The sequence below is a fragment of the Zonotrichia albicollis genome, chromosome 27 (genome assembly GCF_047830755.1).
Source record: "Zonotrichia albicollis isolate bZonAlb1 chromosome 27, bZonAlb1.hap1, whole genome shotgun sequence".
Classification (NCBI taxonomy): Eukaryota; Metazoa; Chordata; class Aves; order Passeriformes; family Passerellidae; genus Zonotrichia; species Zonotrichia albicollis.
In genome coordinates, this window is record NC_133845.1 from 6,470,264 (window position 1) to 6,493,760 (window position 23,497).

The 23,497-nt window shown below is 47.6% G+C and overlaps 1 protein-coding gene across 3 annotated transcripts in view; it reads right to left on the minus strand.

Annotated features, from left to right (window-relative positions):
* Window positions 1-23,497, minus strand: part of KIRREL3 (kirre like nephrin family adhesion molecule 3) — a 413,421-nt gene that overhangs the window by 51,628 nt on the left and 338,296 nt on the right. For all 3 annotated transcript variants that reach the window (XM_005494941.4, XM_005494940.4, XM_005494942.4), the window contains 3 exons: window positions 20,243-20,400; window positions 8,005-8,155; window positions 1,619-1,724 (listed from right to left, as the gene is read on the minus strand). In XM_005494941.4, coding sequence (XP_005494998.2) covers window positions 1,619-1,724; window positions 8,005-8,155; window positions 20,243-20,400 — 415 coding nt within the window. The remainder of the gene's footprint in view (window positions 1-1,618; window positions 1,725-8,004; window positions 8,156-20,242; window positions 20,401-23,497) is intronic.

Sequence of the window (23,497 nt, forward strand, 5' to 3'; positions counted from 1 at the left end):
GAGGGAACTGGGTGTGTCCAGCCTTTCTCCTTCTTCTTCTTGGCCTCCATCTTCTGCTGTGATGGTGGCACTTTGGGATTGATTTAGAGTAGAAGCTCACTGTCTAACATAGGTGATAGGTATTGAAAAGTAATTGTAAACATTGTACAGGTAGATTTTAGGATAAAGACATAACACTGCCCCAGGGGAGGCAGAGTGCCTGGAACTGTCCTGCTGGATGGACCTCAGCAGGGCAGGGGAAAATTTTTTATAAATAAGATACAATAAACAACCTTGAGACCGAGAAATGAAGAGCTCCAACTCCTTCTTCGAGCGCTGGGCTGGGAAAAGAGACTTTTAACATTCTCGGGGTTGAAGTGACCAGAAAGGCCCTGAGACACACCCAAAGCCAAGGGCCCATGGCAGTGACTCTGCTCTCCTGCCCATCAATCCCTGAGTGTGCACTCACAGAATCACAGAATCTCCTGAGCTGGGATGCACCCACAGGGATCATCAAGTCCAGCACAGTCCCTGCCCAGACACCCCCAAGTCCCACCCTGTCCATCCCTGGCAGTGCTGTCCAAACCCTCCTGGAGCTCTGGCAGCCTCGGGGCTGTGCCCATTCCCTGGGGAGCCTGGGCAGTGCCAGCACCCTCTGGGGGAAGAACCTTTCCTGAAATCCAACCTAGACCTCTCCTGGCACAGCTCCAGCTGTTCCTTCAGATCCTTTACCTTGTCTCCAGAGAGAAGAGAGGACCCAGAAGGGCTCAGAGCTGGTAGGGACCCCATGCACTGCCTCACCCTAGACCTCCCTTAGCCAAACCAGACGCTTTTCCTGATGCTCCACATCTCCTCAAGCACCTGTGCCCTGCTCTGAGCTCACCGTGGCCAGTGCAGGGGCACTGCAGACTGTGTCCTGCAGATGTGACCCCCTCACCCAGGGAGAATGTCCCACTCAAGGAGATCCCATCCCCTGTGTCCCCTCACACCTCTGGCACCTGCACCTCTGCTCTGGCCCCTCCTGGGCTCAGCTCCACCATGTTGGGCACAGAGAGGCCTATGGTGGCTGCTTAAGGGTTACAGGGAGATGGTGACGGAGCTGCTCTGTTCAAATCATAAAAGAGTGTGCAAAAAAGGGAGAGGAATTCTCCCATAACAGACTTTTCACTTGGTGTGCATTGCTCACGATGTCCCCAAACAGATGGCACTGCCAGCTCAGTGCCAGGCCTCTTAATCCACTCCAGGTGCCCATGAATCCCTGACTGGGAAGCTGTAGAAGGCAGCAGACACCTGGTGAGTGGCAGAAGAGGAGCCTCTCCATGTGCAACAGCACCATCGAGCCCAGAGTGGCACCAGGGAGCACAGAGTGGGGACAGGGACCTTGCCACAGCAGGGAGGGGGCTGGCTCCAGCCATGGCTACAGGGGCAGCAGAGGCCCTGGGGATGAGCCACAATAACCCAAGCTATTATCTTATTTTATCTGCCCAGTTCTGTCAGCACCAAGGGGTGAGAAACACAGGAAGAGGAGGAGGAAGGGCCATGAGAAACCACAGCCAGGGGCGCTGAGCTCTTCTGGGTCACCTGGAGGGGAAGGTGAGATGCTCTCAGCAGAGGGCTGCACTGAGGTGTGCCAGCTCACCTGTACTGGGTGACAGCAGGGTTGGCCTTGGCAGAGCAGTGGAACTTCACAGTGTTGTCCTCCAGCACCGGCTGCGGCTCCACGGACAGGTTCACCAGGGGAGGGTCTGCAAAGAGAGATAGCCCATGAGACACCCAGGACAGCTGGGGCACCCCCTGCCAGCCCCTTAGGCTGTCAGAAACCCGGCAAAAGCACTGAGATGCCCTGGAGCTGTGATATCACAGAATCCCAGAGTGGGTTGGATTGGAAGGGACCTTAAAGATCACCCAGTTCCATCCCCTACTGTGACCGTGTTCACAGGTGTCTGAGGATGAGGGAAGAGACGAGGATCTGACTCCATGTTTCAGAAGGCTTGATTTATTATTTTATTATATATATTACATTAAAACTATACTAAAAGAATAGAAGAAAAGGTTTCATCAGAAGGCTAGCTAAAAATAGAATAGGAAAGAATGATAACAAAGGTTTGTGGCTCAGCTCTCTGTCCGAGCCAGCTGACTGTCATTGGCCATTAAATAGAAACAAACCAACATGAGCCAATCACAGATGCACCTGTTGCACTCCACAGCAGCAGATAACCATTGTTTACATTTTGTTCCTGAGGCCTCTCAGAAGGAAAAATCCTAAGGAAAGGATTTTTCATAAAAGATGTCTGCGACACCCTACCATGGGCAGCGACACCTTCCACTAAACCAAGCTGCTTCAAGTCCTGCCAGCCTGGCTTTGAACACTTCCAGCTTCTCTGGAAAACCTTTTCAGGGCCTCATCACCCTCACAGGGGAGAATTTCTTCCTGAGATCTCATCTAACTCTGTCCTCTGGCAGTGGAAGCCATTTTTCAGTTTAAAGCCATATAAGGTTTGTCAGACAAGCTGATGCCACGAACACTGCTCTTCTCTTGAAGGGCTTCAGCAAATAAGACAGGAAGAAGAGCCACAGACACCATTTGATGTAACATTTCACTTGGAAAATGTGACTGCTGGCTCTGATTCTCATTTAAGGACATAAACTCGCCTGCTTTGAGACAGTCCAGTTTAATATCTTGCTGTATAACAATGATTTTTTGTCTATCCTCTAACTTTAAAGTGGCATTTCTGCTCTTTCATCAGCCTAATCATCTCTGCCAAGGCCTTACTGGTGTCACAGGCTGCTCCAGTCTTCCAGCTGCTCCTCAGTTTCTCTCCTCCTTTTTACATGAGAAGCATCTAAATGCTTTAGCAGCAAATAAAACTTAGGAAAGAACCAATAAAAGCAAGCAGGAAATGGGTGAAATGTTCAGATGCAGAATATCCAGAGTTGTGTTAATTTTTTCTGATGACTGAGGCCTTCAGCTTTAAGTTTTAAGCATGGGACCTTATTTGAGGGCAAAAAGCAGAAAGAAATGACTTTGTGCAGCCTTTCCCCATTTTCCAGCTGGGAAAGGCATTGCTGGAGCACTTGGAAGAAGAGAGGGGCAGCAGGGAAAGCTGAACATGTAACATGTCCTGGTTTAGGATGTGTTTTGCATGTGCGCAGCAGACTCCCACCTCAAGGGGAGGAGAGCCCCTCAGCTGGGTCAATGAGCCCCAAGTTCCTCTGCCATGGGACAGCTGGTTCTTCAGGCACCAAAAAACCCTCCACAAGGCCATTTCTTTCTGCTTTTTTCCCCCAAATAAGGTCCCGTGCTTAAAACCTAAAGCTGAAGGCCTCAGTCATCACAAAAAATTAAAACAGCTCTGGATATTCTGCATCTGAACACTTCACCCATTTCCTGCTTACTTTTAACGGTTGTTTCCTAAATTTTGCTGTGGGGCCACGGCTCCAGCCCAAGCCCAAGGGGTGTCCTGGTTTTCCAGGGATGGAGGTTTCCCTGCTGGCCTTCAGCAGTCAGGTCCTGCTGGAGTCACCGGCTCGGTGCCTCTGCTGGAGGGTGTGGGCTCCAACTGGGCAAACTGGTGTGGGGACTGCCTGCACAGCAAGGCTGGGTTGTTCCAGCCCTGCGAGGAGCCAGGACAGCTCGGGGACACAGCAGAGGGTCGGAGGTGGCCTGGGCAGTGACCTGGGCTGGGCAGGAGGGGAGAAGCAAAGGCGGAGTCCTGGCAGAGCTCCAGAGCCTCCTTCTCCTCCGCCCCGCGGTATTTACCCAGCCGGAGCCTGGCTTTGTTGTGAGCAAAGCCACCTGCCTTCCTGATGGGAAATTATGACGGGGAAATTATAGGTATTTTCAATTTACCCTAATTTCATTTTAAAATGTGCAATTCAAATGACAATAAAGATGGGCGCAGTTGGGAATATAAATGAGCTTCCCTGACACAGCAGCCCAGAGATGTATAGCGGGCTCCTAATTCATTTCCAGGCATCCTGACACTTCCCTATTGTTAGACAACAACAGCTAATCACCTTCCTTTGTTAAGTATGAATCACACTTCTCTTTAGTAGCTTCCCCATTGTTTGATGGGTTAGGAGCTGTGCCTACGATTTACAGAGGAACCTCTTTGTATTAAAATGAACCCGGCTCCCTCTTGCACTCAAAAAAAAAAAAAAAAAAGAAATCAAAAAGACAAAAAAAAAAAGAAAAAAAAAAGCAAAGTAAATGAATTAAAGTCTTTGATCTCTCCTTTCAGAAATGGGATTGGGCTTTCGAGTATTGTGGGTGCTGAGATAGCGTGGGTTGCCTGTGCCACTGTGTTTCGGGGCATTTTAAAGGGAAAAAAGACACAAATTGTAACTCATCAGGATGTAATTCCACTCAGTTACAATTATAATTCCTGCCTGGCTTCTTGTAATGAATTTGAATGATGGAATGAGATAGAGCCAGCCCACAGGCGGCGGGAGGAGAGGGTGTGAGTGCTGGTGCAGGTGCTGTGGGGACAGGCATTGGGACAGGTACCAGGGCCAGCATCACTCCTGAGCAGCCCTGCAGCCCAGGAGGCACCGTGGCAAACCCCTCAGCTCCCCCTGAGCACCGTGGCAAACCCCTCAGCTCCCACTGTTCCCACTCAGCACCTCAGGAATGGCTGCAGGCTGAGCTCCATGGGCTGCAGGTGCTGTGCTGGCACTTGCCCTGCCAGGTGCAGATTCCTCTCTGTGCTCGTCTCCCTCTGGACAAGCCCTTCCCAACCTCTTCACTAAGGCTGAGGTGCCACTTCAGCCCTGGGCTTTTCACTCCCCAGTGGGAAGCACAAAAGGGAATCAAACACTGCAAAGCTCCAAGAATAAACTCATCAGGAGACCCTCCAGCACAGCAACGTGCCCCTTATCACCCTCCACTTTCCTTCTCCTCCTCCCAGCTCCTGCAGAAACATACAGATGCAGCCAAATCCCTTCTTGCCATGACAAAAAAAGGTGTAAAAATGAGCAAGTGCACATGTGTGTGCAGGGGCTTGGAGCAATGGCTTTGGATAAGCAATAACCCTGCTCCTCCCATCCCAGCACGCTGGGTCTGCATTTCCATGGAGCCACTGGGCTCCTGCAGTATAAATAGTTTATGGCATATCAAACTATTAAACATGATTTTAATCCCACTTGTGATGTTCGACGCATAACTCACAGGAGGCTGACTTTGATGTGGCTGGTGGAACGGAAATCACATTGAACAGATGTTCCAGCTGGAGCTGCTTAGTGTTTCCATTACAGAGCCTGCACTGGGGTTTTTTCCAGCCCTTTCTGCCAATCCCCCTTTTTTTAATATATTTGGGAGGGAGGGTTTTATGACTCAGCTCTTTCATTGCTGCCATCATGGTCAGGCATGAGATTGATGGGACCCCAACTTCAATTTTCCATCAGCTGAAAGAGGATAATCTCTCCCACCACACACACACCCTTCCTGGGGATAACCTCCATCCTGGTGTTTCTCTGCTGCCTGTGAGCATTGCTGATGCTCTTTTGAGTTGCAGAAGAAAATGAAAGAAAGCGGTAGGAGTGATTTACCAGGCTGCTGCTTCCTGGGAAGGATTATTTTTGGTTCCCTGGGATTTTTTTGCAAGGCCAACCTCTCAAGCCATGCAGCTGGGTGATGTTTGCTATGGTGTGAATTCAACCTGCACTGCTGGAGCTGGAGGGGTCCAGGGGGATGCTGCAGCTCATGCCAGGCTGGGAAGAGCTCCCCAGCCAACAGCTGCTGCTTGCTTTTCCTTATTCCTCCAGAAACCACATCTTTCTCTCCCTGAGGTGCTGCTTCTCTGCTAGAAATTGGAAGAAGACCCATGAGCAGGACTTCCCAGAATATTTTTTTCCCTAATTCCCTAGGGAAAAATGAGTAGTCCAGATAATTTTTGCTTTTTTTCACTTTCAGCTTTTTGCAAAGTGAATGCAGCTGGTTGTCTACAAGGCTGGGAGTGAGACCTCATGAGCTAAAGCTGAGTTAATAGTTCTCTTGATAATCTTAGAGGTCTTTCCCAACCTTAACAATGCAACGATTCTGTTACTAGATGCAGCAGGAGCAGGCTTTTGCATCCAGGTCAAAATCCACCCCACCTCAGCTTGGTTAATCCATCTTAGTATTTTTCTCTCCCATCACCCATCCAGCTTTGGAAAATTGATATCCTCATTAGCTACCATTAAGAACAACATACTTTTAATAGCTGGGTAGAATATTACTGTTATTATATTCACAGCATGGAGAATTTAATAGCTCAGAGTGGAAACTGGTGTTCTTTATTGGGTTTTTCTCTTTCCCAAGCAGATTCCATGTGGCTCGGGGATTCAGCTCACGTCTCCAGCCCACACTGTACTGCCCTGGTGTAATGATGTCTCTGCTCCATGTTGTTTGTGTGAGTGTGTCTCCAGCTATTGTAGCTGTTTGCTGGCTGTGAAATAACCCAAGCTATTATCTCATTTTATCTGCCCAGTTCTGTCAGGACACGCAGGCAGCAACCCAAGAGCCTGGTAATCTTCCGGCAGCAAAAGCTGGAAGTCTTAAATGGTGAATTTTCTGCTGTGCTCGAGTTTGTTCAGTTGAATTTGCCAGTTTTAATTGGTCTCTGGAAAGCAGCTGGCATGCTAATATTGAACATCCTGCTTTTGCAAGTCGTGGGTAAATACAGCTGCAGGAACTGGGTGTGTGAATGGAGCGTGGCTGGAAGGGGTTGGGAGGAGCCCAAGAGCAATGGCTGCTGCAGAGGAGGGGAGAAGAGGCCTGTGAAATGTGAATTTTGGAAGATGGCAGATTTTGCTTTGTGGATTTACAGTAAGGGTGAATGATACAGTTCTGACCACAGCCCTGTCTCCTGAGGTGGTGACTGGCTCTGTGTCATGGGAGGGACACTGTCCCGATCAGGTGTCTCACAAGAAATGTATCACTGAACTGCCTGTAAGTCTGTAAATTCAGGATTCTGCACCAGAAATCCTAACACGACTTATCTCTGCTACTGGCCATGCCCAGAGGTGTTGCTTGCTCACCCAAAACCCTTTGGGATGCATCCCTGCTCCAAAGACCCCCGAGGGCCTGGGTCAGGGCAGAACTGGGCCACCAGAGCATGGCAGCTGGTGCTGCTTTGCTCAGATCCATGGACACACTGGAAGCAGGATATCTCTGTAGTGTGGGTGCTCCTCAGGGAGCTCAGGGGTCATGGAATCTCCTGCCTGTGACTTCACTCTGTGATACTCCCGTGTCCTAGATTGCAAGGCAAGATGTGTTCTATTGCCATCTGTAGGGCAATTATTTTCTGTTACGTGGGTTGTTTTCCTTATCTTTTCCACACCCACTCCTCCCTCAGGAGGGGACGCCTGCTGATAACAGCTATTGAATATCCCTGCATGGCTGATAAGAACTACAGCATCCCGTTGGGAGATGTGAGCCCAGAGGGAGGAGCCAAGCATTGCTACCTGGATATAATCTGGAGATTCTGGAACACCAGCACAGCTTCTCCCCTGGATTCCCCAGAGGAACAGCAGCTGCCTCTTTTTCCACTGGATCTTCAGAGGCAGAGACTGCACCTTTCTCCAGGATCCCTGCTCCAGCAGAACCAGCCCTGACACTGCAGGAGGGCTGAGCCACAATTCCAATGGGACTGCTGCCAACAGCCTGACCCACAGGGTGTCGGGCTGGGTTCTGACTCTGTCAGTGTTGTTTTGGTTTACTGCATTGTTTATTTTATCCTTTTATTTTCTTCCCTCTAAAAGAACTGTTATTTCCTGCTCCCACATTTTTTGCCTGGGAGCCCCTTAATTTAAAATTTATACCAATTTGGAGGGGTGTGGAGGGTTTAAATTCTCCATTTCAGGGGAGGCTCCTGCCTTCCTTAGCAGGCACCTGTCTTTCCAAAGCATGACATCCAGTATCTCAGTAAATAGAAATCCCCAGTTGCATCATGCTGCTCCTGCCTGGAGTCAGAGCCCTGGCTGGAGAGGGCAGAGAGGCTGGGGTGTCCCAGCAGCCAGGGGTGGCTCAGCCAGCTGTGTACTCACGCTGGATGTCAATGGTGACAGAGGTCTCCTTCCCGCTGGGGATGGCTTTGTTGGTGGCTCGGCACACGATGCTCTCCCCGTTCTCGATGTCGGACGGCGCGATGAACAGCGTGCTCATGATGCTCTCCCTCTTGCCGTCACGGAGGAGTGTCTGCCAGGGGAAACAGGGAGGAGGAAAGTGTTGGAAATGAATTTGTAGCAAACTCTCAAAGCCTGACAGAAGGCTCACATCTGTATGCAAACCCTGAGATAAAAAATGTTGACTTAGAAATGCCATGGACTAGGACAGATATTGTTGAGAGAGAAATGGAATTAGAAACAAGTTTCAAAGGGTGGCCTTGCAAATAAAACTAGATACTTAGGAGAAATAGAACCATGAAAGATGTACTGTAATGTGACCCACGAGGGGTAATTTTAGATGATTTGCCTTAAGGCATTTACAGCATGGTGTGGTTAAAGCTGATAGGCTAAGAAATGCTTATAGTGTTTTGTAATTGGGAAATAGTCAGCTTCTGATGGTGATGGTGAGAATTATAACATCTATATTGTTTCACCCTTCACATGAGACTGAAAATGGAATAAAAGTTTTTAAAATGCCTCTCAGTTGCCCCATCTCTGGGTCAGAAAAGGGCCTAATCTGACAGAAAGGACTTTCCTGCTGGACAGGGGCCCTTTCCCCATCCCCAGGCTCAATAAGAGCTTCTCAGCCAAGCAGCTTCCTGCAATAACAATTCCTATGGCTGGAATCTGCCAAAAGCCTCAGGGGGAATAACAAAGACAAATTTCACTGCACTTCCCTGGGAATTGGGCACTTAACTCCCATCTGCTTCCCTGCAGCCCTGCTGTGCCTAGGCCAGGGAGGAAAGCTCCAGTGAGACACCTCACCCACCAGCCCAGCAAAGAGGGAGCCAGAGGCAAATGGCTTTGTGACCTTGCTGTCATCTTCTGCCAGGTGAGTGCACAAAGCTGCCTGGGCACTTCTGTCCTGAGTTGACTATATGATGCTTTTATCCCCAATCGTCTCATTCTGTTTATGTTGAATAATAATAAGTTTTGTACCTTTAAGAGTGTTACAGAGAGTGAAGAGGGAGAGAGAAGAAGCGCGCAGTTTTGTTTTTCAGACACTGCACTCCTCCACATTCCTGCTCCTGACTGTGTTGTCTGCGGACGGACAGCGGGACAGAGAGCTCTTCTTTTGCTTTTTAGTTAGTGTTAGCTAGCTGAGACAAAGAAGTTCCCTGGACTGTTTTTTCCCTTTTCTTTGGACCTCTTGGAACTGCTCTGGACTGAACACCCAGGAGAGCACCGGCAGCTGCAGCTGTGGCCACCGGGCCAGCCCTGGCCTGCGACCATTCCAGCACTGAGAGACTGATCAGAGACTGAGTGAGCTGCTGCTTGAACCCGGGGTTTTCTCAGTCTGTCATCTCTTTTAGAGTGGCAAGGAGTCTCATTGTTTTGATACTGTTTTGGTCTTATTGTTTAATAAACAGGGGGTTTTTTTCCACCTTTCTCCAAGGAGGTATTTTTCTTTCCTCCCGGACCAGTTGAGGGGAGGGGCCGATTAGATCTGCTTTTCCCACCGGAGCTCCTTTAGGGAGATTCTTCCCCAAATTTGCTCTAAACTTGGACAAATACATGAATTGGCGCCCAACGTGGGGCTAGAAAATGTGGAAAAAAGCCCTATTAATTGTGTGTCTGTGGTTGTTAAAGCAGTTAGTAACTATGCTGCTTGAACCCCTGATGTCTCTAGTTGAGAACGCCTCTGTATGGCTCTGAGCTCTAGACCTTTTTGAAGTTTCAATACCTTTCTAGTCATTAAGGTTATTGTCCTTAACAAGTAATTTTTACAGTAGAAAAGTACAGATTAGAATAGCTGTTGTGCTGGCCTTAGTGATAATGATTTATAAAGCGTTCAAAAAGATACTGACCTCTGTTTACAGCATGTATAGTTTATAGTTTCTTCATCCTACCCTGCATCCCAATTCCAGTGGTATGTTTTGAGAATTTATTAGTAACTACACTCAGTCTGTTAGAAGAAGAGCTAAGAATGAGACTTTCCAGCCTTCCCTTTCCCTCTTCTCCTTTAAATCGGTTATGTCACTTTTTGAGAATGTTCAGTTTCCCCTGAATGTTAAAGAGACCATCTTTCTGGTATTTAATTTGGTAAGTTTCCTCTATATAGTCTGCAGCTTCTCTAGAATGAGGGCTGAGATATCCAGAGGAGCTGGTGAGACCCCTGATCCAGAAGCAGATGCAAGCGTGAAAAATCCTGAGTGGAGTAGAGAATGGGAAAATATAGGCCAAACCCTGAAAGAATTTTCTGATCCTGTAAACTAAGATTTCCCACGAGAACAAATTCAGAACGCAGCAGAGGTGGGGAAATACCTAAAGGAGAAGTGCCATGACGATTCTAAAGAGAAAAGGCTAATTGCAATAAGCTGGGCCCTGGCCTATGCTTATCGCACTTTGTTAGATACTGTCGGGCAGCAGACAGAAGCAAGGGGGCAGAGAGATAAATCAGCTATCCCAGTCACTCAAGCTGTAGCCAACAGCCCAGGCTCAGAGCCAGCAGCTAGACCAGACAGTGAGCCTAAGCCAGCATCTAAACCCATGGCTGTTGCTACCAGTACTAGAAGTGAGAAACACACAGAAAAAACTGATCGACCAGTAGATGATGATGATGATGATAGTAGTGATACAAGAGAAGGAACCTCAATGCCTCCTGACGTAAAATCAAGAGTCAAAGCAGCAGGTGCAAGATCAGACGCAAATATTGAGTCTTATTCCCTGAAAGACCTTCGTAGCCTAAAGAAAGACTACACTCGAAGGTCTGATGAATCCATAATTAGTTGGCTAGTCCGTCTCTGAGATGCTGCAGGCGAAGCTACAATTTTAGATGGCACTGAAGCCAGGCATTTAGGATCCCTGTCACAAGATACTGTCATAGACCAAAGAATGATGAAGGGAGCTAACTCTCAGAGCCTCTGAGAACGAGTCCTAAGAAGTGTGGCAGAAAGATACCTGTGTGCAGACGATCTCTATATACAGCAGACTCAGTAGAAGACAATAAAGCAAGAGATCCAACGCCTGAAAGAAATGGCCGTAGTTGAGATTATCTTCTCAGATGATGTAACAACTAAGAACCCAGACTTAGTACCATGCACATCTGTGATGTGGCGAAAACTCGTACGACTCAGGCCACAAGAATATGCCTCTGCCTTAGCCATCATGAAGAGAGATGAAGAGAGTGAGACTGTGCTTGACATAGCAAAGAAGCTCCGAGCATATGCAGATGCTGTACATGGCCCAACACATGCCAGAATCGCAGCAGTAGAAACACGTCTTCAAAAATTAGAAGACAAGATAGAGAAAGGTCACAAGAAACTGAGAGAAGAGATTAAAGAGAGCTTTCTCCAAATCTCAGCGGTACAGATCAGAAGTTCTAGTACCCAACGCAGACGTTCCCCAGACGGCGAGAGAAAGTACATCCCACGAGCTGAGCTGTAGTTCTATTTGCGTGATTGTGGAGAAGACATGAAGAGATGGCATAAACAACCTACCTCTACTCTAGCACAACGGGTGAGACAACTGAAGATTCAGAGAAGAAGTTCCAAAAGAGAAGCAGCTCCAGTAGCCAGTAACCGAACTGTCACATATGATGATAATGACAATATTTTTGATCCCCTTGAAAGAACCTCCAAGACATATGCCCAGGGAAAGAAAGATAACCAAGCTTAGAGGGGCCCTGCCTCTAGCCAAGTAGAAGCTGGAGAAAACCGTGTTTTTTAGACTGTGTAGATTCGTTAGCCTGGCACATATGAACCACAAGAATACAAAGCTTTAGTTGACACTGGTGCACAATGCACATTAATCCCATCAAGACATGTGGAGACAGAGTCTGTTTCTATTACTGGTGTGACAGGAAGATCACAAGATTTTACTCTGGTAGAAGCTAAGGTGAGCCTGACTAGAAATGAGTAGAAGAAACACTCTATTGTGACTGGCCCAGAGGCCCCATGTATTTTGAGCATAGACTACCTTCGAAGTGAGTATTTCAAAGACCCAAAGGGACTCAAATGAGCATTTAGAATAGCTGCTGTAAAGACAGAGAGTGTCAAGCAGTTGAACAGCTTGCCTAGACTGTCAGACAGCCCATCTGCAGTAAGTCTCCTGAAGGTGGAAGAGCAACGAGTACCAATTGCCACCTCAACAGTGCACCGCCGACAGTACCGAACGAATCGAGATGCTGTAATCCCCATCCATAAGATAATCCGAGAGCTAGAGAGCCAAAGAGTAGTCAGCAAGACCCACTCACCCTTCAACAGCCCCATCTAGCCTGTGCGAAAATCTGAAAGAAAATAGAGATTAACTGTAGACTATCGTGCATTAAATGAAGTAACCCCACCCCTGAGCGCTGCTGTGCCGGACATGCTGGAACTCCAGTACGAGCTGGAGTCCAAAGCAGCAAAGTAGTACGCCACTATAGACATTGCCAATGCATTTTTCTCCATTCCTCTGGCAACAGAATGCAAGCCTCAGTTTGCTTTCACCTGAAGAAGCGTGCAGTACACCTAGAACCGATTGCCCCAGGAGTAGAAGCACAGCCCCACCATCTGCCATAAACTGATCCAGGCTGCACTAGAAAAGAGTAAGGCTCCAGAACATCTGCAATATATTGATGACATCATTGTGTGAGAGAAGACAGCAGCAGAAGTGTTCGAGAAAAGAGAGAAAATTATCCAGATTCTCCTAAAAGCTGGCTTCGCCATCAAGAAGAACAAAGTCAAGAGACCTGCTCAAGAGATCCAGTTTCTGAGAGTGAAGTAGCAAGACGGACGGCGTCAGATTCCCACCGATGTCATCAACAAGATCACAGCAATGTCTCCACCCACCAATAAGAAAGAGACACAAGCTTTCCTAAGCGCCATAAGTTTTTAAAAGATGCATATTCCCGAATACAGTCAAATCGTGAACCCTCTCTACCTAGTCACCCGTAAGAAGAACACTTTCCACTAGAGCCCAGAGCAGCAACAAGCCTTTGCACAGATCAAGCAAGAGATTACTCATGCAGTAGCCCTTAGCCCAGTCAGGACAGGACCAGAAGTGAAGAATGTGCTCTACTCTGCAGCCGGGAACCATGGCTTATCCTAGAGCCTTTGGCAGAAAGTGCCTGAAGAGACTCAGAGTCGACCACTGAGATTTTAGAGTCGAAGCTACAGAGAGTCTGAAGCCAACTATACTCCAACAGAGAAAGAAATCCTAACTGCCTATGAAAGAGTCCAAGCTGCTTCAGAAGTAATAAGCACTGAAGCACAACTCCTCCTAGCACCCCGACTACCCGTACTGAAGTAGATGTTCAAAAGCAAAATTCCTTCCACTCACCATGCCACCAGTGCTACATAGAGCAAGTGAATTGCTCTCATCACTCAGCGCGCCCATATAAGTAAACTGAATCACCCTGAGATTTTAGAAGTCATTACAAATTAGCCCGAAAGTGAAAACTTTAGTCTCTCTGATGAAAGAAAACAAAAAGAGACACGAGCTGAAGAAGCTCCACCATACAACCAACTGCCAGCAGAAGATACACAATACACTCTCTTTACTGATGAGTCGTGCCGCATTGTGAGAATGAACCAGAAGTAGAAAGCAGCTGTATAGAGCCCCACACAGCAAGTGGCAGAGGCCACTAAAAGAGAAAGTAAATCAAGCCAACTTGCTGAACTCAAAGCTGTTCAACTGGCCCTAGACATTGCTGAGAGAGAGAAGTAGCCAAAGCTCTACCTTTATACTGATTCATAAATGGTAGCCAATGCTCTGTAGAGATGGCTAGAGAAGTAGAAAAAAACTAACTAGCAACGTAGAAGAAAACCAATTTAAGCTGCTGAAGAGTAAAAAAACATTGCTACCAAAGTAAGAAAGCTGCCTGTGAAAGTCCGCCATGTAGATGCCCATGTACCCAAGAGTAGAGCTAATGAAGAGCACCAAAACAATGATCAAGTAGACCAAGCCGCAAAGATAAGAGTGTCCAAAATAGACCTAGATTGAGAACATAAAAGAGAGTTATTCTTAGCTCGATGAACCCATGATGCCTCAAGCCACCAAGGCAGAGATGCCACCTATAAGTGAGCACGAGACCGAGGAGTAGATCTAACCATAGACAGTATCTCTCAAGTTATCCATGACTGTGAGACGTGTGCCGCCATCAAGCAAGCCAAGCGACTGAAGCCCCTCTAGTACGGTGAGCAGTAGTCCAAGTACAAGTATGAAGAAGCCTAGCAGATTGACTACATCACACTGCCCCAGACACGCCAAGACAAGCGCTACGTGCTGACCATAGTAGAAGCCACCACTAGATAGCTGAAAACCTACCCTGTGCCTCATGCTACAGCCCAGAACACCATCCTGAGCCTAGAAAAGCAAGTTCTGTAGAGACATAGCACCCCTGAGAAGATTGAGTCAGACAATGAGACTCATTTCAAAAACAACCTTGTCAACACCTGAACTAAAGAACATAGCATTGAGTAAGTGTACCATATCCCCTACCATGCACCAGCTGCAAGCAAAGTAGAGAAGTACAATAGACTGTTAAAAACCACATTGAAAGCATTAAGTAGAAGATCTTTCAAAAACTAAAATCAGCATCTGGCAAAAGCCACCTAGTTAGTTAACACCCGAAGCTCTACTAACCGAGTCAGCCCTGCCCAATCTGAGCCTTTGCAGAAAGTAAATAGAAACAAAGTCCCAGTAGTACATGTCAGAAGTTTGTTAGAGAAAACTGTGTAGATCAATTCTGCCTCGAGTACAAACAAACCCATTCGTAGAGTTGTCTTTGCTCAGAAACCAAGTTACACGTAGTAGATAATGCAAAAAAATAGAAGAACACGATGTGTACCTCAAAGAAACCTGATTGTTAGATAAAACCTGTATAAATATCACTGTTTCCTGAATGTTATTACCATTGTCTGTGTATAGTTGTATAATAGATGTATCATGTATGTACTTGTAAAGTTAAAATTTATATTAGTTTTAGTAGTAAGCAGACGATATAGAGATAAGGAGTAAAATGTCCTGAGTTAACTATATGATGCTTTTATCCCCAATCGTCTCATTCTGTTTATGTTGAATAATAATAAGTTTTGTACCTTTAAGAGTGTTACAGAGAGTGAAGAGAGAAAGAAAAGAAGCGCGCAGTTTTATTTTTCAGACACTGCACTCCTCCACATTCCTGCTCCTGACTGTGTTGTCTGCAGACAGACAGCGAGACAGAGAGCTCTTCTTTTGCTTTTTAATTAGTGTTAGCTAGCTGAGACAAAGAAGTTCCCTAGACTGTTTTTTCCCTTTTCTTTAGACCTCTTAGAACTGCTCTAAACTGAACACCCAGGAGAGCACCAGCAGCTGCAGCTGTAGCCACCGGGCCAGCCCTGGCCTGCGACCATTCCAGCACTGAGAAACTGATCAGAGACTGAGTGAGCTGCTGCTTGAACCCGGAGTTTTCTCAGTCTGTCATCTCTTTTAGAGTAGCAAAGAGTCTCATTGTTTTAATACTGTTTTAGTCTTATTGTTTAATAAACAGAGAGTTTTTTTCCACCTTTCTCCAAAGAAGTATTTTTCTTTCCTCCCAGACCAGTTGAAAAGAAGAGCCGATTAGATCTGCTTTTCCCACCAGAGCTCCTTTAAAGAAATTCTTCCCCAAATTTGCTCTAAACTTAAACAAATACAACTTCCCACAGCACTGAGGTGATGCCAGCTGCCAGCAGCACTGACAGACCCTGCCCATGGATCCTTGGTTGCTGTGCTGCGGTCTGGCCCAGCCCATGGTAAATCATCACCTCTCAGGTGTTCTCTGATGGAGGCCAGAGATCCAAACCTTGGGGGTGTCTTAGGCTGGAAATGGGGCTGTGTGTTCTATTCCCATCTGTCAGAGCTGGGGCAGTTCTCTGCTGTTCATTGGGGCAGTTTTCTTCATCTCTCCCACAGCCAATCCTCCCTCCAGGAGATCTCTGCTGTTCATGGGCCATTAATTATTAATTATCTTCTGTCCATGGCCACTGAGTGTCCCTGCATGGCTGATCCAATCCCAGCATCCCATGGGGAGATGCTCCGCCCAGGGGAGGAGCCAAGCATTCCTACCTGGATCCAATCTGAGCTTTGGGACACCCCAGCAGCCTTTGCCCCCTGCATTGCCAGAGGAGCAGCTTTCTGCTGCCCTGCATGGCCAGAAGGAGCCCAGGCCCATCTGCAGCAGCCCTGGAGCTGCAGAGGAAAACTCCCCCCTTGTGCAGGATCCCTGCTGCAGCAGAGCCACAGCTGGCACTGCAGGAGGGCTGAGCCCCCATGGATGGGGCTGGGACACCCCCTGACACACAGGGGGCAGGGCATGCTCTGACTCTGCCAGTGCTGTTTTGTATTACTGCTTTTTTATTTTATTTTTTATTCCCTATTAAAGAACTGTTATTCCTGCTCCCATATCTTTGCCTGAGAGTCACTTAATTTCAAAATTACAATAATTCAGAGGGAGGGAGTTTACATTTTCCATTTCAGTGGAGGCTCCTGCCTTCTTTAGCTGACACCTGTCTGTTTCCCTGCCTGTAACCACCAAGACAGGTGGTTACCAGCTCTGCCTGCTCAGCCTTGGCACCGTGCTTCTTCCCTGGATTTATCTGAATTCAGCTGCGGTGCCCTGCTGTGCCTCTTTTGGGAGCACAGGAGCCTGGGAGAGCTTCCTTACCACCCCCTAATCCTCCTGCATGTTCTTACAGGAGGTCACGTCACCCCATAACCCTGACTTTGATCAGCTGAGCCCTCAGAGCTCTCAAGATGTTGTGTGGTTTTCAGCCTTTGAATCATTCTCTAACCTCTGACCTCTGTCTGGTTTATCCACTGTGGATTTTGGACCCTGCCAGGCAGTTTTTCCTTCTAAATCTTTATCCTTCAAGTTTGTTCCTCACAGTGTAAGACAGGGCTTTACTGGGAGATAAACAGATGTCAGCAAGATGTGTGCATGTGGCACTTGGGGACATGGTTTAGTGGTGGCCTTGGCAGTGCTGGGGGAATGGTTGGACTTGATTTTGGAGAGCTTTTCTGATCTTAATGATTCTTTGATTCCAAGACTAATGCTTTCCCTGGGCCATCGTGGCACAGCCTTCATGCACACAGGTTTGTGCTTCTCAAGCACAGGAGACAAGGAAGGATGCTGAGAAACTGTCACCACAATCAGCCCAGAATCCCAGAGTCATGAGGGTTGGAAAAGCCCTCTGGGATCGAGTCCCTCCATTTACCCAGCACTGACAGCACTGACCCACTAAACCACATCCCTCTCCACCACATCCACAGGGTTTTCGAACACTTCCAGGGATGGGCAATCCACCACCATGCTGAGAGCCCATTCCAATGGCTGAATATCTTTTCAGTAAAGAAATTTTGTCATTATCCAATCTAAACATTCCCTGGTACAATTTGAGGCCATTTCCTCTCCTCCTGTCCCTGTTCCCTGGGAGCTGAGCCCAACTCCTCCCCTGGATCCCCATCCTGTCAGGGAGCTGTGGAGAGCAAGAAGGTTCCCCCTGAGCCTCTTTTTCTCCAGGCTGAGCCCCCAGAGCTCCCTCAGACACTCGTGGTCCTCCAGCCCCTTCCCCAGCTCCATTCCCACCTCTGGACACAACTGCAGGATGCTGCCCTGTCCTTGCTTTATTGCCACCTGTGTGCTCTTCCCTTGGGGAACAACTCCCCACTTTGGTGCTGGGGTTGAGGCGAACCCAAAGTCTGTGCAAAATTTCCCCTATTTGAGGTTAACCTCCAAATCCTGCAGGATTTTGTAATGCTCCCTGTGGGATTTCAGTCAGCTGTGGCTGTTCTGTGGTGCCTGGCTGGGATTGCAGGGGGCTGCATATGGATCATTTGGTGGACTGGAAATTCAGAGTAACAAAGAAATTATCACTCAGTGTGAATGGTTTCAGGCAGTCAGTAACCCAAACCGGACTTCTTTTTTTGGTTGGCTGGAATATCTGGATCAAAGGAAAGCTGGGTTGGGTTTTAGTTCTCTTGAAAAAGCAGAAAGAGGCAAATTGAGGAACTATTTTAAAGGGAGCTTGAAAAGGGAAACATTTCTGAGACCCCAAACTTCCAACTCAAAAAATGTCTAAAATTGTCTGCTAGTTTTTCTAAAGGCTGATTTTCTTTTTTAATGTGGAAGGGCCTCATGGAAACCTTCAGGAAGTCAGAAGAAAATGGAGTTCAGCCTCAGAAACAGAGGGGGAGGGAAGGATGCCTCCCCTCAAGCAGAAGAGGGGTCCCCTCCCAGCCCATCCCTATCAACTGCTTCAAATGCCATGGAGATCTCTGTGCTGTGGGAGATGGATGTGCAGCCTGGAAAACTCTGCTTTGGAAGGGTGTTTTGTTGAAAATATTTTAAAGATGGGCATTCCCCCTTGTGGGTCTGAAAGGGAGAGGGCTCAAAATGTGTCTCCTCAGGGCCTGGCAGCCCTGGAAGGGAAGGCTGGGGGTGAGGGGGATAAGCTGTGAACAACTGTACGTCAATGGCCTGGATTTTAATTAATTCCACTCCATTTGAGAGAGAGAGAGAGAAAGAGGGGTCAGTTCTCCCTGGCTCTAATTAGTGCTGCCTCTCCTCTGCGTGGCAGGCAGGGAGATGGGGCAGGTTCCCCTGCTCACCCCTGGCTGCAGGGAAGCAGCTCAGCTCCAGCAAGGAGGAGGAGGAGGAGGAGAGGGAGGAGGAAGGAAGGGTGTTCTGCCTCCTGTGCTCTCCCCAGCAAATCAGGATATTGCTGGAATGAGGCTGGATGGAGGCTGCACAGTGGCAGCCCAGGATGAAATGTTTATTAAAGATCTTTGGGAGCTCGAGGAATGGCTCTGACTGCCCACTTTGAAGTTTTGGCTGCAAACTGACCCATTTTAGATTTTGAATTTTGCTGTCGAGAAAAATTCCATTAAAACTGTCAAGTGTTACTGAATCTTTCACACTCAGCAGCCATCAGGAGCCCATAAACAGGAGAACATTTGGGGTCCCATTCCCAGTGTGCTGCTGATTGCTCTTTGATTATTTCCTTCATGACCCAATAAAGACTTTCTGTCTAAATTAAAAAATGGCAAGAACCCTGACGATTTTTCATGGAAAACTGCAGTTGGAGGAAGGGACACATGTCACTGCAACCACCCCTTTGATCCAGAGCTGGTGCTGCAGAACCAGAACCAGGGCTGGGTCAGTGCTGCTGCACACAGCATTAACACCACACCCAGGTGGGATTAACTGGTGAGGCGTGGCCACACCAGGTGATGACAATCTGTAAGAAGGTACAAAAAGCCAAATTCAGAGCAGAGCCCATTTTGGTAACAGTTTGTGGCTCCTCACTTGCATCCTGCTGACTGTTTTCCTCCCAGGCTCCCCAGTGGGAAGGGATGAGCTTGCAGAGCTGAGGGTTGTTGGGAAGGATGAAAGTTTGACAAGAAAGTCTCACAGATATGTGTGCTTAGCAGAAAGATTTTTAAATGTAGATTCTGATAAAGGAATAGAGATGGAAGCAAGTTTTGATATAGAAGAAAAGAATTGCTGAGCCAGTCTTACTGGATAACCAAGGAGGCAAAGGGTGTGTTAGTTAGAAGGGGTTTTTATGGCTTAGAGCAAAGGATAAACCCACCCCAAACAAGAAGATGTTTTTACCAAGCAGGAAGAGAGCACAGGCAAACAAGTCAGCAAAGTTGCAAGCAGGAAAAAGATTTCAGAATTTTCCACTGCAGGAAAGCTGAAAAACAACTTCTAGCTTCAACTGTAATGTACTGACTTTTAGTGATTGGAGAAGAATAACATGAATATGGTAATTATAGTAGTTATGATAGGCTATAGATAAAAGTTAAGGTATAGATTGGTTCTACTGTATTAAGATGCTCAGCAAAGAAAAGTATATAATGAATTTGTAACCAAAAGAAAAGTATAGAATGCATTGTAACCAAAACCAAAGGGTCTCCAGGCCTGCCTGCAGCTGGGGCTGACAGCTGTAGGCACAGCTCTGACACCCACCACCCTGGACTGCTGTGACATTTTGTATACAATAAACTGCATTTTGGACACAATAAACTGCATTTGGAGAGCCACCTGGAGTCCCACATCCCTCATTTTGGCTCTTACAAGGGTGCTGCCCCAAATGTTTGGGGTTGTGTGAAGTGCCAGGCCTGGTGCCCCTTTCATGAGCACAGGCCTTGTCCCAGCCCCATCCTGCCTCACCTTGGAATAGGTGGCTCCATTGATGACTTCTCCCCTCCTCATCCAGATGATGGAGGCTGCTGGCTTGGCATTGTCTGCGTGGCAGGTCAGGTTCAGGGGGTCTCCTGCTCTCAGGCTGATGATGGGCCCCCCCAAAATGACAGGGTCATCTGGAGGAACTGCAATGAAACAGCACAGAGGAGACAACATCATTAGAAGCACGAACCCACCTTCCTGGAGTCATCTGTGGGGCTGAGCTGTCAGGGCTGCCCTGTGACCTCTTGGATGGTTTGGGATGGCCATGGCAGTGCCACCCCTGTCCTCAGTTACAGCCACCTGACTTTTGTTGCTCTGCTGCCTCAGATTTGATCTCCAGCAGCAACAACTGGAGAAGTTTATGAGGGGACTTGGGCCAGGTGGCTGCAAGCTTTGCAGGAATATGAGGGATCAGGTCTGTGGCAGATAAATCCACCAAGGGCTACAAAATCCTCAATGCCCAGTGTCACCACATTTCTCTTCACAGAGGAAAGGAAGGCACAATTCTACCCCAAAATATTTCTGGGTTTCAAATTCTCTGAACCTCAGAGAAAGGAAAAACAATTCTTATTGAGAATGAGAACAGAAGAATCCTGACTCCTTCCTCGATGGCTGGGCTGGGAAAAAGAGCCTTGCCCACATCTCAGAGTCACTGTGAGCAGCAGAGATTCTGAGGCCTCGGAACCAAAGCCCCCTCTGCAATCCCCAAGCCTGGCTTTGCTCCTGAGCTGCCCCTGCCTCGTGGTTGGCTGAGGAGGATTTAAAATCTCCAGTGCTGGGCTGGGGTGGGAGCTGGGAAGGGATTATGGCCCCTGACAAGGCAGAGGTGGCTGCCTGCCCCAGGCTGGGATTTGCAGATGTGCTGTGGGCACTCCCTGGTGTGCACAGCGGCTGCCAAGCACTGGGAATAATGGGATTTTTCAGCTCAGTGGGTGGAACCCAAGGACCAGGGAAAAAGCTTTTCTACACAGATCCAAAATGTTCTTTTTTTTTTTTCTTTTTTCTCTCTCTCTTTTTTTTTTTTTTTCCCCTCAGGCTAAAAGAGTGGAACAAGAAAGTGAAAATCTGTGGTTTGGGTTAGTTGCCTGCCTGTCACTGAAATGTGAAAATGGGAACAATTCTGCTCCATTCTGGGGTTATTTAACTATAAAGGAGGTATGAATTTTAATTTTTAAGATTTATTTATTTTCTTTCATGGGATGAGTTTATGCTGTTTAAACGCAAATCTGGCATTGTTCAATAGTTTTTTTCCCCTCACTGAATCCATTAATTGAATTTGACCTCTGCTTGTAAAAAACATTGAAAATTCATCTTGTAGAGTGGGGAAAAAACCAACCCACAAATCTTTCTCTGAAGACCATCTTGGAATTTAATGAAGGAATTTTTATGGTGGGATATTTGACATTCCTAACTTTTTTTCCTGGTATTCCTGCAGCAACATCTCCCCTGCAAAGCAATCTAGCGTGTCCACCAGGGGATATTATGGGGCAGGGGAGAACATAATGCAAACAAACATGGAATCACTTGTCAGGCCCGTGCCAGAAATCCTCAGTTTTTAGTTTTGCTCCTGTTTCTCTCTATGGGATGAGCAGCCAGCCTTGAGGAGCTGCTTATGGCGATGAGGAGAGGATGGGTTCTGGTGATCTCTTCCCAAGTAAATGATTTTCATCACCCAGTCCTCCAGGTAGCTGTGAATTATTGATGTCTCCAGGATCCCTAACAGGGAGTTTGCTCGGGGTGGAGGGTTTGATGAAGAGGAATCAGTGATGTCTCTCTAACTTCTGCAGTATGAAGGATGGATGCATTCCACCCCATTCTACCTCCAGTCTGGGAGAGGAGGCAGAGGAGGAGGAGGAGAAGAATGAAAAGATGAAAAGGGGAGAAGAAGAAAGGAGGGAAAGCAAGAAGCCATGATCCATTATTCATCCACTGTGCTCCCAGGATTGGTTGTTATTATGAGGCACCACTACAGAATCTGGTCTCCTAATTTTTAATCATGCAGCTATGGAAGCTCTAACTTTCCTGATTAAACCAGGGATATAAATAGGTAGAGTTGTTTGGGGTTGCAGGGGGGGTTATTCCTGACAGCAAAGCAAATGAAGTTAACCCACTTGTGGCCAGGAAGATTGAAATGATGGAGAAGGGATCCAGGACAGTTCCAGCCCACAGGAGCAGAAAGCTGCATGGAAAGGGCCTGAAGGTGCACCAGGGAGGTGGAGTTGGGGTATTAGGGAAAAATCCTTCACTGAAAGGATGGTCAGGTGGGAACAGGCTGCCCAAGGCAGTGTGGAGTCCCCATCCCTGGATGTGGCACTTGGGGACGTGGTTAGTGGTGAACATGGGACTCCATGGGCTTACAGGGCTTTCCAGCCTGAATGCTTCCATGAGTCTGTGACATGCAGCTTGTTATGGGGTGGGAGTCCCCATAAATTATCCCCAAATGGACATGAGAGTGATGTGGAGGTGAATCACCCCAGCTGAAGTTCTCCTGTCCCTCACGTTGCCCTCAAGACCTCAGCTGGACACTTGTCCCTCTCTTCACTGCAGGCAAAATTTTCCCAAGAAATGCTGACAAACTTCTCCCTGCCAAACCCCTCATTTTCTGTCAAAATACAGGAATTGCTGAATATTTTAAAACCAGCCCTGGATAGGCTTCAGTCTATTCTCCATAGCTCTGGGCTGCCTGGATGAGAGGGGACAGCTTGGGGTCTCTGCCCTTTGGAAAATGCACTTACAGCACATCGTCATAAAGAAACACAATTAAATGATGGTGCTCTTGGTGCATTCATCAGCTTTTTAAATTACTTGTTAGAGGCTTTCCTGCACACTATCCCATCCTGCACAACTTGGTTAATTAGTGACCCCCACAGAATTCTTCTGCTGGGCTGAGACCCCAGGCTAAGGCTGCCTTTAGGAATGACCTGGATGTCTTTAAAAGCTCCCAGCAGCTGGACAAGGATGTGGCAAGCAAACAGAACCTCAGTCATTAGCAAGAGTTGCTGAGATAACAGGATCCTGCAGCAGCCAGGTCCTGGAAGTGCAGGAAGCAAAGAGCCCTGCAGCCAGCAGCACATTTTCCCTAATTAAGGCTGTTTTCCTGGGTTGTGCCTGGTGCCTCACTGCTGCTGGGTTTGTGTAACCACCTCCTCTTCTTGGGGCCAACCTCTTCTTCAGAGTTAAGTGATTCAACCCCAACCTGCTGGTGGGCAAGGGCCACCCAGCTGCTGGGCTGGAGGGGCA